At 44.2% G+C, this 18718-nt stretch overlaps 1 protein-coding gene across 1 annotated transcript in view; it reads right to left on the reverse strand.

Moving 5' to 3' along the window:
• LOC309506195 (uncharacterized protein) overlaps positions 1–18718 on the reverse strand; it is a 535239-nt gene that overhangs the window by 65501 nt on the left and 451020 nt on the right. The window contains exon 23 of the mRNA XM_082179817.1: positions 1799–1972. Within this exon, the coding sequence (XP_082035943.1) occupies positions 1799–1972 (174 nt within the window). The remainder of the gene's footprint in view (positions 1–1798; positions 1973–18718) is intronic.

Genomic DNA, 18718 nt, shown 5'->3' on the forward strand with positions numbered 1-18718 from the left:
TCATTGCGACCTCTATAAAAATGATGGATACAGCGCAGGTGCGAGCATGGGCGTGTCGTGATGCACGAGTGACTGATTACCATGGAAACGTGAAAGTCACGTATAGACTATCTTGACTCTTTGAATTTTAAATCTGGATGTATACACATTGGCCCGCGAAAACCTCAACTTTTCGTGAAAACACTTACCCTACAAAAAGTGCAGGGGACGAATTTACATTTTCTAATCTATGCCCATGTGTGTGTGTGTCTGTGCTTCTGTGTATGTGTGTGTGTGTTCTTAATAGTGAGCCAGAATAGTGAGCTTCACAACCCAGAAGTGCTGCTTCAACATGAGGGAGAGTAATTACTGTCAGCATTTTCATTTTTGGGTGAACTAACCCTTTAATACTAATGTAGCCTAATTAATGTCCAATAAAGGCTGTATTAAAGCACTTAATGACATTTTCAGATTTTCAGAACAGAAAGCTCTTTATTTCAACATAAAAAGGAGTTTGACTATATACTGGACTGTTTTTGTAACGGTCACCAGCTGGAGTGCCCTTGAGAGCCACCAGAGGGCACTCCACACAAGATTATTATCACTCCTTCACATACTACATTTCCCATAACTCACTGCCCAGACTCATCATCACTGATTGCATTCACCTGTGTCTCATCACCCTGTTAGTCTCAGCTTATTTATACCATGTTCACTCTTTCACTCACTGCGAAGTTCCTTGTTTCCTGTCTCTTGCTTTTTGGATTTCTTGCCTGTTCCGTGGATTACTCTCTTGCCTCTGACCCCTGCCTGTTTTGTTTGTTTGTTTGTTTGTTTGTTTGGACTGCCTACCTGTGTTTTGACCCATTACCTGTACTTTGGATTACGCCTTTGGATTGCCCATAATAAAAGTTGCATTTGGATCTCACCTTCGAGACTCTGAGCAGTTCATGACAGTTTTAGTGTCTACATCAGAACCATATTCAATTAATTTGTCATTGCTATTGAGAAAGTAGTGAATAAGATCATTCATTACTGAGGGAACTTGACATTTTTTTGTAATATTCCTCACCTCCATGCATATTAATAAAAGGGCTCACAGCCTATAGCTAAAGTTCAAATTGTTTAGTTAGCTTGGTTCTGGTTCTCAAAAATAGAGACAGAAACAGCAGTTGTAAGCGGCTTGAATGAAGTTGGGATATGCTTCATATAGAGAGTTATTTTGCACTTTCTCTTTCCGTTTGTTCTGTTTTTTCAAACACCGAACTTCAAACTCATCGACGCCACTTTGTTCATTCTTGAAGTGAACTTTTGCCTGTTTGGTTTAGATTTAGCGGTTGTGGAGCGCTGTCTTGAACTGAAAGTGACGTGCGTCTGCTGTGTGATACTGTGATTTGCTAGACGTGGCGCTCTTTCTCTCGCAGGATTTGAAACGCCCGCACATGCATTCAAAGCAAAGTGATAAAACTTAATTTTAAAGGAACAGTCAACTCTTTATAAAATACGGTTATCATTTTTTTGGTCATCACTGCAATACCCCTGCCAGTATCCTGCATCTGTTGTCTGGTTTATAGTTCGTCCAGTTTATTTAACTGTTAGTTTTACTTTTCTTTTGGGGGATAATAATATATGACGATGTAAATGTTCCTCTTCAGGGAGACTCCTCACCGCTGCCTTCTACCGCCGGCAGGATCTGACGGTTCAAGCAGGAATCTGTCGCTGAACCACCGGAAGGGGCTTACGCCGAAGATATATTGTATACACTATCTACATATTAATCCTTATTCACTCCGAGTCTTTATGGTAGAGATGATCTTACCTCAGTATCTCCAGTTTACAGTGAGGATTCTCCAGTACAGCAGAAAACAGCTTCACTCCTGAGTCTCCATATTTATTATATGACAGATCCATTTCTCTCAGGTGTGAGGGGTTTGATCTCAGAGCTGAAGCCAGAGCAGCATAACCTTCATCTGTGACACCACAATCACCCAACCTGTAGAAAACAATGACACACTCTTCACTCTCTCAGATCAAAACAGAAATCTTTGTTTTTCTGAATTGTGTTTATAATTTGTGCAATATCTCTTTTTTTAAACAATTAATTCCGTATATCAGTAAGTTTAACTGTTATTCTAAGAGTCTATGTCTCTATGTGAGGGAGAAAGATTACATAAAACTGATCAAATGAAATACATTGAATACATTTGTTTTCACTAAATATAAATGTATTAACATTTAAATGAAATTAAAATTAATTAAAATTAAAATTAATATAAAAAGTTTAAACATAAATGTTTAAATACATACATTATAAATGCATATATTTGAAAATAAATGTCTCAAACAAATATCATAAAAAAATGTTTACGTAGATCACAAATCAGGTCAGATAGGTGGAGGGTTTAAAGGCTGAAGTGTGACACTCATATTTTTTGTTAAACCATTCATTTATAATGTTTAAGTAAGAACTGTTATAATGTTTTAACAGTGATGCTTGTTCTCAGTGTTACTTACCAAGCTGATCTAGTTGCTGTAAACACAGGCAGCAGCTTCTGAAGAACTTCATCTGCTGTGTTTTGTGTGACACTAATTGAAAAAAAAAGTTAATTATTAATGCTAATGATAATAATAATAATAATAATAATTCATATCACCAGTTAGGGCTGTGCGATATAGTTAAAAAATGTATCCCGATATAATGTTTCATATCGTTCGGTATCGATAATTATTTTTTAATTTTTTTCTCGATAATTATTAACTTTTTTTATAGTAGAAAAGTTTGAATTTAAACCTATGTTTTTATTTATTTATCCACATTATTAAGACAAACAACAAATTATATTAGTTTTAGCAGTCAAAATCATAAATAAATTGTAAACAAAAATATCTTCTTTATGTCTTATATTCCCCCCTTGAACTGCCACCTTACCGTGGTGGAGGGGTTTAAGTACCCGAAGGACCCTAGGAGCTATATTGTCTGGGGCTATATGCCCCTGGTAGGGTCTCCCAAGGCAAACAGGTCCTAGGCGACGGGTCAGACTAAGAGCGGTTCATAAACCCCTTATGATGAAGAAATATCCAAGGACCGTGATGTCGCCCGGTATGGCGCAGCCAGGGCCCCACCCTGGAGCCAGGCCCGGGGTTGGGGCTCGTATGCGAGCGCCTGGTGGCCGGGCCTCCCCCACGGGGTCCGGCCGGGCTCAGCCCGAAAGAGCGACGTGGGGCCACCCTCCCGCGGGCTCACCACCTACAGGAGGGACCGTAAGGGGCCGGTGCATTGTGGATCGGGCGGCAGTCGAAGGCGGAGGCCTCGACAACCCAATCCCTGGACACGGAAACTAGCTCTAGGGACGTGGAACGTCACCTCGCTGGCGGGGAAGGAGCCTGAGATTGTGCGGGAGGTTGAGAGGTACTGACTAGAGATAGTCGGGATCACCTCCACGCACGGCTTGGGCTCTGGAACCACACTCCTTGAGAGAGGATGGACTCTTTACCACTCTGGAGTTGCCCATGGTGAGAGGCGGCGGGCTGGTGTGGGTTTGCTTATAGCCCCCCAGCTCAGCCGCCATGTGTTGGAGTTCACTCCGGTGAACAAGAGGGTCGTTTCCCTGCGCCTTCGGGTCGGGGATAGGTCTCTCACTGTCGTGTGTGCCTATGGGCCAAGCGGCAGTGTAGAGTACCCGGCCTTCTTGGGATCTCTGGGAGGGGTGCTGGAAAGTGCTCCGACTGGGTACTCCGTCGTTCTACTGGAGGACTTCAATGCCCACGTGGGCAGCGACAGTGACAACTGGAGGGGCGTGATTGGGAGGAACAGCCCCCCTGATCTGAACCCGAGTGGTGTTCTGTTATTGAACTTCTGTGCTAGTTACAGCTTGTCCATAACGAACACCATTTTCAAGCATAAGGGTGTCCATCAGTGCACATGGCACCAGGACACCCTATGCCGGAGGTCAATGATCGACTTTGTGGTCGTTTCATCTGGCCTTATCAAATACATCCCCAAGCTGCCTTTGTGACTTTCCAATCACCTTCCCTGCAGAATTAACAATTTTGGAAAGCTTGTTTTTATCTTTCACATTCAGGTTGCCATACCAAGCTCTTATATTAAACTGTAAAATACTTTCTACAAGGCCCCTATATGCCATCTCAAGAATGTGTTGACTGACCCTGAAACTCCTCAGTTTTCTAATTAAAAAACAATCGCTGGTTAGCTGTCTTAAAAATACTCTATGAGTTAACATTAAAACTTAAAGTGTGATCAATGATTGTACCCAAGTACTTAAAATTGTTGACTACTTCCACAGGCCGGCTGTTAAGTACAACAGGGTTGATGTTACTGGCCCCTCTTGGTTTCGTTTGTATTATAAGTTATTTAGTTTTAGTCACGTTAATTTCCAATTTAACAGTCTGACACCAGTCCTGCAGTAAAGTGACTTAGCTAAAGTAAGCTTCCTCATGTGCTGCATTATTTTCCGTGAGAAGTCCTACCAAGGCCATGTCATCAGTATATTTAAGTAAACTAACATTGGTGCTGTGCGCAGTCATATAATTTATATAAATTGAAAACAACAGAGGTGACAACACACAGCCTTGTGGTGCTCCAGTATTTATAACAAGCTCATCTGAGTAGACCCCATTCATTAAGACTCTCTGAGGGCGGTCAGTTAAGAAACTTCTAATCCAGTGAATGAGCCCAGCATTCACATTCATCCTATGAAGTTGTTCTAAAAGAATTTCAATTTGCATAGTATTAAAAGCAGAAGTAAAATCAATAAAAAGAACCCGAGCAAGTGATTTTGGTTGTTGCAAATGTTTAGCTATTTGATTTACAAGAGTAAGAGTTGCGTCCTCTGTGCCCCTGTGTGGCCTATAGGCAAATTGAAGGGGGTCAAGTTGATTCCCAACAGAAGACATAAGATGAGTGCTGACCACTCTCTCCATACACTTGGCTAAGAGTGGAGTGAGTGCCACTGGTCTAAAGTCTCCAAGGGCTATAGCCTTAGAGACTTTAGGCACAGGTATTATTGTGGATTTCTTCCATGAATTTGGAAAAACACCACAATTCAGCAAAATTTGAAACGGCTGAATGAGAACCCCTTTAAGCTGTTGAGAGCATGCCTTTAGCACCCTTCCTTGGAGGCCATCAGGCCAAGGGGCTTTGTTTGGTCTAATTTTAGAGAGACATGGCTATGTCTTCTTCAGAAAGCTGTATATGTTCATAGCTACCAATCTGATCACAGGTAATACTACAGCCTATTTTTGGGTCTCTCACATCGTATCTTCCATAAAAAAATTTTAAATCATTAACAAATTTACCACAATTTGCCACGTTTACACTTTGTTTTTTTCCTTCCCTACCCATTATTGTGTTTAATCCCTCCCATGCTTGTTTTGCATGGCCTTTACAGAATCTTGGTTCAACCTTATTCTTAAAATCAATTTTTGCTGTAAAAACTTTATGCTTAAATTCCTTCTCTTTCTCCTTTACTACATCATTTTCTCCTCTAAAAAATGCAGCCCTTTTCTCATTCAGACACATTTTAAGATCCTTTGAGAGCCATGGCTTGTTATTACTAAACACCTGAACTATCTTAGAGGTGATAACAGTTTCTTCACAAAACTTGATATAGCATGTGATTGTGTCTGTCAATTCATGATGATCAGAGCATGCGTCAAAAAACATGTGCCAATCCGTAGAGTCAAAACAATCTCTGAGCTCCTCCTCCCCATCCTCAGTCCACTGACGTACAGGTTTCAGGTGTGTTTTTTAACGCCTGACTTTCTGTCTGTATGTTGAAAGGAGATGAATGACGTTGTGATCTGACTTACCAAGAGGAGGGTGACTCACTGCCTTATATGCGTCTGGGATGTTACCGAAGCATTAGTCCAGTATGCGAGTGGAGCGAGTGGGCTTGGTGACATACTGCTGCAGAGTGGGTAGATTAGGTGACAGCTGACATGTGATGAAATCCCCCAAAGTAAAAACCGGCTGATCTGCCGATCGGGAGAGAGCAGCATTGAAGCTGTCAGTTATTATTTCCGCAGCTTCTTTATTGTTAGGCCCTGGAACATAGACAAGAATAATGGTGATTTGCCCGAACTCCCACATAAGGTAAAACGGCCTGATAGATACAGACAGCAGCTCATAGTCTCTAGTGCACAATCTCTTGAGCACTTTGAATTGTGAGGCCCAAGCGCTGTCAATAAACTTGCAGAGTCCTCCCCCGATGGATTTTTTAGATGACACCTTATCACGATCTGCTCTTATAACTGTAAATCCCTCCATGTCAATGCATGTGCTGTCCTCGTGAAGCCATGTCTCTGTGAAACAGAGCAAATTACTCCTCCTAAACTCCTCATCAAACCGGAGGCGTGTTGTGATCTCATCCAGTTTATTATTTAATGATCTGACGTTTGACAGAGTTATGATGGGAAGCGGGTGTCTGTTTCCTCGCCTTCTCAACCTGTTACGAACGCTGGTATAGGAAAGCTGACGGGTACCGACGGGCCAAGCGGACTGCAGCCCGGGTGGTTGTGGAGGCAAAAAATCGGGCCTGGGAGGAGTTCGGTGAGGCCATGGAGAAGGACTACCGGTCGGCCTCGAAGAGATTCTGGCAAACCGTCCGGCGCCTCAGGAGGGGGAAGCAGTGCCCTACCAATGCTGTTTTCAGTGGAGGTGGGCAGCTGTTGACCTCGACTGGGGATGTCATTGGACGGTGGAAGGAATACTTCGAGGATCTCCTCAATCCCACCGTCATGTCTTCCATTGAGGAAGCAGAGGCTGTGGGCTCGGGGGTGGACTCGTCCATCACCCGGGCTGAAGTCACAGAGGTAGTCAAGAAACTCCTCGGTGGCAAGGCACCGGGGGTGGATGAGATCAGCCCCGAGTACCTCAAGTCTCTGGATGTTGTGGGGCTGTCTTGGCTGACACGCCTCTGCAACATCGCGTGGCGGTCGAGGACAGTGCCTTTGGACTGGCAGACCGGGGTGGTGGTCCCTCTTTTTAAGAAGGGGGACCGGAGGGTGTGCTCCAACTATAGGGGGATCACACTTCTCAGCCTCCCCGGGAAAGTCTATGCCAGGGTACTGGAGAGGAGAACACGGCCGATAGTAGAACTTCGGATCCAGGAGGAACAGTGCGGTTTTCGTCCCGGTCGTGGAACACTGGACCAGCTCTATACCCTCTCCAGGGTTCTGGAGGGTTCATGGGAGTTTGCTCAACCAATCCACATGTGCTTTGTGGACTTGGAGAAGGCATTCGACTGAGAGGGGCCAGCTGAGGTGGCTCGGGCATCTTTTCCGGATGCCTCCTGGTCGCCTTCCCTGGAAGGTGTTCCAGGCATGTCCCACCGGGAGGAGGCCCCGGGGAAGACCCCGGCTGGCCTGGGAACGCCTCGGTGTCTCCCCGGAAGAGCTTGAGGAAGTGTCCAGGGAGAGGGAGGCCTAGGCCTCCCTGCTTAGACTGCTGCCCCCGCGACCCGGCCCCGGATAAGAGGAAGAAGATGGATGGATGTCTTATATTAAGATAAAAAGTAAGTGTTAAAGAAACTCTTGAACTTAAAATGTTACAAAATGTGTGCAATGTAAAATGGTAAATGTGGAACAATCAAGGCAAACTTTGAGGCAGATCAACATGTAATAATTAGGGGTGTACAAAATTCACGTTTCGGTTCGATACGACAGAGTGGTGTCACGGTTAGGTACGTTTTCGATACAGCAAAAAGAAAGAAATGCCAGATAAATTTCATTGATTTTTTTATTTACATATGGTACAGGCCAAAAGTTTGGAAACATTACAATTTTTTATGTTTTTGAAAGAAGTTTCTTCTGCTCATCAAGCCTGCATTTATTGATCAAAAATACAGAAAAAAAAAATGTAATATTGTGATATATTATTACAATTTATTATACTTCAAATGATCATTTATTTCTGTGATGCAAAGCTGAATTTTCAGGATCATGACTCCAGTCTATCACATGATACTTTAGAAATCATTCTAATATGATGATTCATTATCAAAGTTGGAAACAGTTCTGCTGCTTAATATTTTTTCATAACCTGTGATACTTTTTTAGGATATTTAGATGAATAAAAAAATAAATAAAAAATAAATAAAAAAAGAAGCAAATGTTTTAAAAATAGAAATCTTTTGTAACAACAATATACACTACTGGTCAGTCATTTGGGGTCAGTCATTTTTTTCTTTCTTTTTTTGAAATAAATCAATACTTTTATTCAGCAAGGATGTGTTAAATTGATAAAAAGTGATAGTAAAGAAGATTTATTTTATTAGAAAATATTTAAATTTTTTATTTGGAATAAATGCAGTTCTTTTTAACCTTTTATTCATCAAATATATTAGGCAGCAGAACTGTTTCCAACACTCATAATAAATCAGAATATTAGAATGATTTCTAAAGGATCATGTGATAGACTGGATGTCACATGTGACACTGAAGACTGGAGTAATGATCCTGAAAATTCAGCATTGCATCACAGAAATAAATGATAATTTAAAGTATAATAAATTGAAAACCAATTATTTAAAATTGTAATAATATATCACAATATTAAAAAAAAATCTGTATTTTTGATCAAATAAATGCAGGCTTGTTGAGCAGAAGAAACTTCTTTCAAAAACATTAAAAATAGTAATGTTTCCAAACTTCTGGCCTGTACTGTATATATATTAGGGCTGGGAATCGATTACAATTTGCTGTAATTAATTGCAATTAATTGCATTTATTTAAACTTAGAATCACCTAATTTAATTAAACAACACAGGAAAAAAAGGAACAGAAAATAGCCCTATATTAAAATAATATTAAACATCAATATATCAATATATTATTCTTTTTCAATATTCAATCAACATAATCAATTTAACAGTTTTTTTTTTATTATTATTATTTTACTAATTATCAAAATATAACATAGTCCTACAAAGCTATTATTACCAGAGCATGTGATCAGAGCAGGTAATTTTACCATTGTTGCCCGGCAACCAGATCAGTAAACAGAAGTCTACTACTGAGAAATGTCACGTTATTTGAGCGGACTTTGCTTATCCAGTGAGTGATCGGTACATGATTGGAGCGTTTGGGCCGTTAACAACAGAGCAGAACGCGCAGCGCAAACATGGAGCGGAACATTGAGCAGAGAGCGCAGCGCGCCGACACACACACACACACACACACACACACACACACACACACACACAAACACACGGAACGGAGACCGCGCCGCACACACGAAGCAGAAAAGACCCGCTCATGAAAGCTGCGCAAGAATGAAACCTGATCGCCGAACACGGAGGGGCGGGACGGCATATTTTCGGCCTTTTCAATAGCAGCCGCAAAAGGAAATCATTAAAATGAGGCAAAAAAAAAAGTGCTGCGTCAATTGCGTTATTTTTTTAACGTGTTAAACATCTCAAATTAATTGCAAAGATTAACGCGTTAATTCCCCCAGCCCTAATATAAGCAAATACGAGTAGCGCAGTTTCATTCCACTTTCATTACGTTTGCCATTTGATGTTGGGAAATGTTGTGGTGGTCGGGCCAGCGATGCGCGCGCATTTTGATGAAAATATCGAGCGCTATATCGAACATTTTTTATATCGTTACCAACAATTGTGTACCGCCGATAAATACCAATACCGTTGTATTGCCTAGCCCTATCACAAGTAAATAATACATCATACCTTCCTAAATACTGTTTTTAATTAAACACTGCGTTATAATATCTTTTTATTGCCAATGTTGCTGTGGCAGGTCTATTAGTCTGCATTTACACTACTTTAACTACTTTTACTTTAACTAACACTATTTTGACATATCAGAGTTTTTTGTCCTGTCCGTTGCTATGGTTATCACCATGGCGACATTTAACTCCTGAGTTGAGGGGGGAGGGGGCAAGAAAAAATTTATTTTTGTACCTGCATCAGAAAATCATTTTGTTTGCTTGTTACTTGTTTATTTACCTACTTGTTTATTTAATAATTTACTTAGTTTTATTGTAACAGGAAATGACGCGCACAGAATGTGAATCATTGTCCATCATTTTATGAGCAACTGACAGTGTTGGGGTAGTTACTCAAAAAAAGTAATTACAAGTTACTAATTACTTCTGTAAATTGTAAAGAGATAACTTTACTAGTTACTGCATTTGAAAAGTAACTTCACTTCATATTACTTTACTTTCCCGTTTCTTAATTTAACGTGTAGATACATGGACAAACATGGTAGGCCTGGCTTCGGACGTTCCGCCACGTCCGTTGCTGAAGGGTATGGAGGAACTCAACAGGGTTCGGTTAAGAGGGAATTTTACTGGAGCAAAAATTGCGCACGTATCCAGTCCATAGGAGGGGAATGGCGCAGCAAGCCGACACTTCAAACTGTGCTGACGGTGAAACTGGCTTCATGTGAAGAGAGCCCACGGAAAGCAACAGTTCGATATACATACTAGTCTTCTGGCGAACATGTATAGGTGTCACCCAGCCCCCAACTCTATTTAACATCTGTTTAGCGAGGCACTCTGTCAACGCCTAGGAATTAGCAATTCTCTCACTTAGAAGGAGCTCACCACCCAGTGAGTGGGCACGTTTGCATCTTGGGACTCCAGGCTCACCACCTGGTCCCGTAGGAGAGGTAGGAACATTGGGCACACATTCAGCCCGGGGTCTCAACTTGTGAGAGTTAGCTGGCCCGAATTCCAGGCACAACTTGTTGACCGAAAGCTAGCAAGTCCCTACCCTCTAGTGGAGACCATGCGAGCAGGAGAACTGTTTCTTCAAAAACAGAATTTTTTAACTCACTGCCTGCAATGGCTCAGGGGCGGTCTCTGCAGTGCAGTAGCACCAGAGAAAAAGACCCTAGAGGGTAAGGAGGGGACTCAAGGCGGATATTTCTCCTTGCTTGCCTCAGGGTCCTGACGATCAAATCGCTCTCCGATTGGATTTGTATCCACTGCATCATGATGTGCGGCAATGTAGAAGCCACAACATTTTAAGGTGGAGGAGACAGCCCTCACTCCAACCATAGGAGAAAGGGAGCATTGAAGTGATCGAACACCTTCGGGATCTCCTCATGGAGAGAAGACTTAATTCAACAAACAGGTTCGACTACTATTCGAGGAGCAAGCGTCTTTCTAGAGGGTGCTCACAGAAGTGATGGTCTCTACAGCATAACAATTCTTGCGGTAGACCAGAACCTCCACGTCCTGTTCTTATTAGAACCAGACATGGAACTTACCTCGGTCTAAGCACGGGTGCCATCGTGCCCCATCCCTGAGAATGTACTCAGAGGAAGGTGTCAGGAAGACTGTCGAGAGGAGATTGGTTGGGCCAATGAGGGGCAACTAACAAAACCTGTTCCATCTCTTCCTGATTTTAGCACCATAGTGCAAGAAGGCTCACTGGGGAACACATTTCTGCAGGGGCCCCAGGGCTAGCTGTGGCCAGAGTCTTTGTCGAGAGATATTCACTCAGACAAGAGAAGAAACAACTGGCATAGGACGAGTCCGGAGGGGCAACAGACGTGGCTGTGCGGCCCCGAAGTGGTCCGAAACAGCTGGCCAGCTGGGGATGGAGTCTCCACTATATTTGGACCGGAGGCTGTCGTGAGGCTTGTCAGCGGCACGATTGAGCAGGCCAGCAGAAAATAGGTGGAATGAAGCGACCTTAGAAACTTCTGACTCCAAGGAGGAGGTGGTGGGCGAGTTGCAACATATGAGGGGAGCGTAGCTCAACAGTCGCAATGTTGTCAGAACAGTACAAGCTCACTGAGCAGCAGTGTCTCAAAGCGAGGGACTGTAAGCAACTCGAGGCAATGAATGCCAATGCAGTCAGAGGGCGCCCAGAGCTCTGTTACTGCATGCCCTTTATACGTGGCCCCTCAGCCAACATTTGGAGGACACTTGTTCCAGGAGCCACTAACCCGGGGAAACAAAAGGTCTGCTTATGGGCTGAGGGTTTGGCGACAGGCCAGGGTGTTTGTTTTCTTACACGGAGCATGTCGCTCTGCCACGGCCACCTCAGGACTCGGTCATCAAGCCAGTGCTGAAGCGGTCTCCATATGGAGGAAGCCGTGCGGCTGCATCTGCCATATGCCCCAGGAGCCTCTGAAGTTTTAGTGGGACCCTTTCTCACTTCTTAATAGCACAGAGCTGGAACACCTCACTTGAGAGATGCGCTAGACCGAGACCACCTTCATACTAGAAAAGAGATACTCAGCACTTGGGCGAGATTACTCTTTCCCAGTTGACCTGAAGACCCAACTGGCTATGGAGCACTCGAAGGGTAGGACCATGTACTGATACTTTGTATCTTCGAATGCAAGAACACAGTATGTCTGTGGACCGGAAGGATAGAGATCTGAAGTACACTTCTTTCAGGTCGAACGCTGCAGACCAAGCTTGGGGACAGGGCATTGAAAATGCAACTCTGTGTTAACAAGTAAACGTATCAGTTGGCACAGATCCAAGATGGTCGTAACCCACCACATAATAAGGGTACAATGAAGTACAGGCTCTGAAAGCCAAACTTCATACCGGCAGGAGGGAACGGCTAGCTCACGTCCTTCGCCAGTAGGACTGCGGCGCATACACACAGGACAGGAGCTCTGCTCAACACCTAGGTGTGATGAATCTCACTAAGTTTTTAGGAGCATTTCTGCTCAACACCTAGGTATGATGAATACCACTGAGTCTGGGCAGAGGCCGAGTGAAATGAATCGCAAGCCGGGTCTGAAGGTACCAAATGGGGCAAGGCTGGGCATCGGTTGGAAGCGTTTTAGACTTTGACAAAACTGGACCATGGGCCAGGGAACCACAGAAGTACCAGAGGTGGGGCAGCGAGGTGGAGGATAGGGATCTGGCTCGAGAGGCCTGAAGCGGGATCTGAGTGTGCGGTGCAACACTTACCTGACTCCACTGGGTGGGAGGGGATGCGTGAGAAGGCGGATGACCGGGTCCTCGAACGCACCCAGCTGCCAGCTGGCGAACAAGAGGGGGCTGAGGAGTACAAGGCTTTACAGGGTCGCATACCGCCAGAATTGCCCTCTTGGGGCCCAGCAACAGAGGAATTGCTCTTTCTTTGAAGTGTGGGTACCGCCTGCTTCTTTTTGGGAGCCAGCGGTGGAACAGACACACACACAAACAAAGACTCCATCCAGCTCTCATCCGGGGGGAGGGATTGGATTACCAACTCCAAAGCATCCCCCTCCATCCCTGAGTGGCCCGCTCAGGAACGCTTTCGCTGTCGCTTGCCACCTGGCTTGGCAGCACCTAGAGCAGGCTGGGCGTCTATACTGCGGCCAGCTCTATGCTGAGGCCTGGCTTGAGGCTGCTGCGGAGGCCCAGCAGAGCGACGGCAGGGGGACACCCTCGGCAACGAGCAGGCGGAGGAACTGCCACCGGCGGCGGGGTGGCAGCAGCGGGCCGCCAGGGCAGGATGTGCCGGATAGCTTCCGTCTGCACTTGTGCGGCAGAAAACTGCTGGGCGCAGTTCTCTGCCGCGTCGCCGACCGGCCCAACCTGGGAAATTGGGGAGACCAGGAACCGAACCTTGTCCGCATTAGCCATACAACTAGACTGAGCCAACAATGGCGCTCCTGAACCACTGACGTGGACATCGCCAGAACGATCACGCACGCCACAACACTCGTACCCCAGAGGGCTAGGTCAGATGCGGTGCGGAGCTCACCTATGAGCGCACGGTCTGGACTACCCTTGTGCATGTCCATGAGTGCCCCGGCCTGATAGACCTGAGGCAGCGCCATGGCACGCAAGAGGAGGCGGCTTGCCCACAGGCTTTGTTAGCTCTGCCCGTCAGAACGGTCGAGAACTCACAGGCCTTAGGGGGGAGACGAGGGGCCGCATCCAAAAAGCAGCATCCGCCGGACACAGGTGCACCTGTGTCGCGCCAGACTGCTCCATTGGAGGGACAGCCTCGGCAACCCTTCACTGCTCCTCCGTCAAGGGTAGTGATGGGGGAAAAACTCATTCAGGCAGTTTCTGGCAGAGAAAGGTGCCGTCTACAACCTGGTAAGCTCTCCATGCACTTCGGGAAGGAAAGGCACTGGGGCGGCGAGCTGAGAACCAGCGCGGCCCGTCCCGAGATATCAATCACCCAACCGAGACTGTTCGAGACACGGTGGAAGATTCCAGTCGAGCCCGACAGCCTCGACGGCCCGATTCAGCATAGCTGATGTTTCTGGATCTGGCTTGGGCAACGTTACACTCCCAGAGGGAGATAACGCAGCCGAGTAATCTTTTCCAGAGGTCAGCTCACCCTCCGATGCTGCAATCAGCATCCTGTCCCCTGGAGAAGCCCGAATGAAACGGCTGGTCGGTCCATTACAGAGGGACCAGCACGCTCAACGGGGCTCCACTGGCTGTGATGTGATAGAGGAGTGAGGGGCCCACAGGGATTGGTAACCGGCCTCACTATGATCCTCTGATCACCCATCCCACACGGCGCCATAGCGGGGCGTGGTATTGGGGACTCCAGCTTCACGCATGAAGGCGAGTCTCGATCTCAACACCGCGATAGTCATATCCTCGCAATGAGAACATAAACTATCCACAAAAGCTGCTTCAACGTGCTGCATATATACACATACATTATATACACATATATAATACAGACACGTGATACAACCATTGTGACCGTCCATATGGGGGGACAGGGAACAACCGCATCCAGAAACGCACGGGTGGAAAAACATCTTGAAAAAGACGCAAGCGTCACTGGCTTGTGCTCGCATGCTCGAAGACAATTGGCTCCCTAGCGTGATCCCATTCAGTCTTGACTGATTGGGAACAATATCCCTGTCGGCACAAAGAAATATGCCACACTGTAAAATCCACAAACAACAGGATAAAGGAGGCTATGGTGGGGTCATTTTAAAATGGGGTCAACACACAAGTTTCAAAACACAGGCTTTGGGAAACATGAGAACAAAACTCTTCTCCTGAGAACAAAACCAGCCTTTTATTAGATTCTTGGCAAAAAATAAAAAATAAAATAAAATAAATACAGGTCACTTTATCCCATAAAATTAAAACAGAAATGCACTTAAGCCCATAAAAAGGAAACAGAAAATGCAATTAAACAAATTATTCACTTATTCATGTCATCCCAAAAACATATTAATGTAATGGGTAATAAAGTAATGGGAAAAAAATAAGTTATTGGGAAAATATTTTCCTGTCGGACGTTGGCTTGCGAGTCGCAGCGGGTATTTTATCTAGTATTTTTCTAAACCTGGGTGATTCAATGGTCGACAGGGGAAGCATGTCTTCTACAATGAACCCTGCAACTAGCCTGTTCATTTCTTTTTGTGTTACCTGCTGCGCTCCAAGACTTGAGAAAAGCTTAGTTGTTTAGGCGGGGTCGGCTGATGAGTGACTCCTTCAAATGACCGGGGAGCAGGATCTTGAAGCAAATCGATCTCTATGGCAACGGTGCCCAGGCAAGCACACACACGCAGGCAGCACGCATGCACGCAGCCACGCAGCACTTAAACAGATCAGAACTTTACACACAGGCAAACACAGCTTGGGTAACGCAGGAAAGCACATTCCTATAGCCTAGTAAAGTAGTGTAGTTACCGATATTTTTAATGTAATGCGTTACTTTACTTCGTTTCCCAAAAAAAGTAATATTGTTACTGTAATCCCTTACTTTGTAACTCATTGCCCCCAACACTGGCAACTGATGATAAAGAAAAATGATGATGAGACATTAATCTAATTTATTTTCTTAATACTTCTCTTGTGGCCCATAGTTAAAAATGCGTATTTTCATGAATCAGTAAGTATTATGTGTTAAACAAGTTGTTTTTGAAATGAGAAGTAAGCTAATCTAATCTTTTATCCTCACAGCGCGTCAGTTATGTGGTGATGCGCTATGAAATTATTGCGGATAAATGCAAACAACGGTCAAATGAGTTTACTTTGAAAGGATTGCGCACTCAACTGGAAAATGAAGTTACACTCCTTAGGTGTGCATGGCTACGTCACACATGTTCCCGCCCCACCGTCACGCCACAAAAATACTATTAAAATTTAATTTAGGAAAAATACTTTCTATTAAATATCTTTATATTATAACATGGCTTTTTTATTAATGCAATACAGTCAATGACAGCCGTCTGTGTCTCCCAGTGTCTTACATTATTGTCAGTTTAGTGTTTAGTGATTAATTTACACAGAAACAAAAGATAACATGTATGCCTTCATCTCCGAACACATTATTTGTGTCTTACATCTCATGATGAACTCAGATAAACTCAGTGCCGACTCGTTTTCCATCAGTTCTTTTACATGAATTGGAATGTGTGCAAAGGATTGTGGGAGATTGAAGAACAGGAAGGATACACTTGATGCATCCTTCAAAATGAGCTGAGTTAAAGACACAAAATTAAGTCTGTCTTCAAAAGATTCTTCAAACTGAGACGGCCTTCAGAGGCGCTTGATGTCGTGGCAGTAGAGATATGCAGCCTTACTTGGACACAGCCACGGTTTGAGAAACACCCGCAAATTATGTACAATATCCCAGAAATCAATCTGTGTCCCGTGATTTAAACACCTCTGATTTCTTAGTTTCTCTTTGTTCATAATGTTTTAGACTGTAATGATTGCACTCAGAGTTACTCACCGATCATTTCTGCCTCCAATTAAGCTCTTCAGGTTAAACATCTGCAGTGTCTTCTCTGAGGACAACAACACAAACACTAAAGCTGACCACTGAGACGAGGAGAGTTTCGCATCAAGTAATCCTTTACGTAATCCTCCATAGCTCATATGAGGTTCAACTTCGTTCACTAGAGAAAGATCACCCAGTTCATTCAGACAGTGAAACAGATTGATGTATTTATCTGGAGAGGGATTCTCACTGATCTTTTCTTTAATATAGTCAACTGTTTCCTCATTGTTGTGAGAGCTGTTTGCTGTCTGTGTCTTTAGTTCTTGTAAGAGACTCTGATTAGACTTCACTGACAGACCCAGAAGGAAACGAAGGAAAAGGTCCAGATGCCCATTTTTACTGTCTAAAGCCTCATCCACAGCTCTCTGATGGAGATCAGATAGGGAAACTGTGTCTCCATTAGTTGGTTTGGTAATCTGGTCAAACACATTGATGTTATTGTTGATAAAGGAGAGATGCACATATAGAGCTGCTAGATGTTCCTGAATGCTCAGATGAACAAAGCAGAAGACTTTCCCTTGATACAAGCCCAACTCCTCTCTGAAGATCTGAGTGCACAATCCTGAGTAAACTGATGCTTCTGTCTCATCAATGCCACACTCGCTCAGGTCTTCCTCATAGAAGATCAGGTTGCCTTTCACAAGCTGCCGATAAGCCAGTTTCCCCAGTTTGACAATCATGTCTTCATCTTTCACTTTCTTCTCATAGTCCTTCTCATGTTTGATGTTGGTCTGAATGATAAAGAAGTGTGTGTACATTTGAGTGAGAGTCTTGGGAATCTCTCCTCTCTCTGCTTCACTCAACATCTTCTCTAGAACAGTGGCTGAGATCCAGCAGAACACTGGGATGTGGCACATAATAAAGAGGCACCTTGAGGACTTCAGGTGTGAGATGATCCTGTCGGCCAGACTCTGATCACTGATTCTCTTCCTGAAGTATTTCTCCTTCTGTGTGTCACTGAAGCCTCGTACCTCTGTCACTCGATGGACACACTCAGAGGGGACGAGATCCGCTGCTGCTGGTCTGGAGGTGATCCAGATGAGAGCAGAGGGAAGCAGATTCCCCACAATGAGGTCCGTCAGCAGCTCGTCCACTGAGGCTGATTCAGTCACATCACACAACCTCACATCGCTCTGAAAATCCAGAGACAGACGACACTCATCCAGACCATCAAAGATGAACAACACTTTATACTCATCACTGGATATGTCCATTTCTTTGGATTCAGGTAAAAAGCGATGAAGAAGATCTGAAAGACTGAGTGTTTTGTCCTTCATCAAGTTGAGCTCTCTGAAAGCAAGTGGAAATATGAGCTGGACGTCCTGATTCTCTTTCCCTTCAGCCCAGTCCAGGATGAACTTCTGCACAGAGACTGTTTTCCCAATGCCAGCGACTCCCTTTGTCAGCACAGTTCTGATGGGTTTGTCTTGTCCAGGTAAAGGTCTAAAGATGTCACTGCATTTGATCGGCGTGTCCTCTGTTTCTGCTCTCCTGGACTGTGTCTCAATCTGTCTCACCTCATGCTCATTATTGATCTCTCCACTTTCCCTCTCTGTGATGTAGAGCTCTGTGTAGATCTCCTTCAGGAGTGTTGGGTTTCCCTGCTTTGATATTCCCTCATACAAACACTCAAACTTCTGTCTCAGATTTGATCTCAATGTGTTGAGGACTTCAGCAGGTTTAGAGTCATGGCTGTAAGATTAAAATACAACATTATTACACAAGTCAGAGACGTAAATAGCCATAAATTACAAAACTATTTATGGGACACAGAACATCATTAGGTTTCTGAAATGTTTCAATCATTAATCATGTGTTTGAGTGATGTGTAATGTGAATTGCAGCACCTAAAATTAAACAACGGCAACAAAAGTCCTACATTTTACCTGAAACCAGGACACATGCTTTCATTAAAGTCTTGTGGTTGAATCACAGACTTGTACACAGTTTTGTTTTTAACTAGTCTGGATAGAAGATTTGACCTTAAATCAGAATGAAGAGGGTAAAGAATCAGACACACTGATATTGAT

The sequence above is a fragment of the Leuciscus leuciscus genome (assembly GCF_965113295.1).
Source record: "Leuciscus leuciscus genome assembly, chromosome: 9".
Taxonomy (NCBI): domain Eukaryota; kingdom Metazoa; phylum Chordata; class Actinopteri; order Cypriniformes; family Leuciscidae; genus Leuciscus; species Leuciscus leuciscus.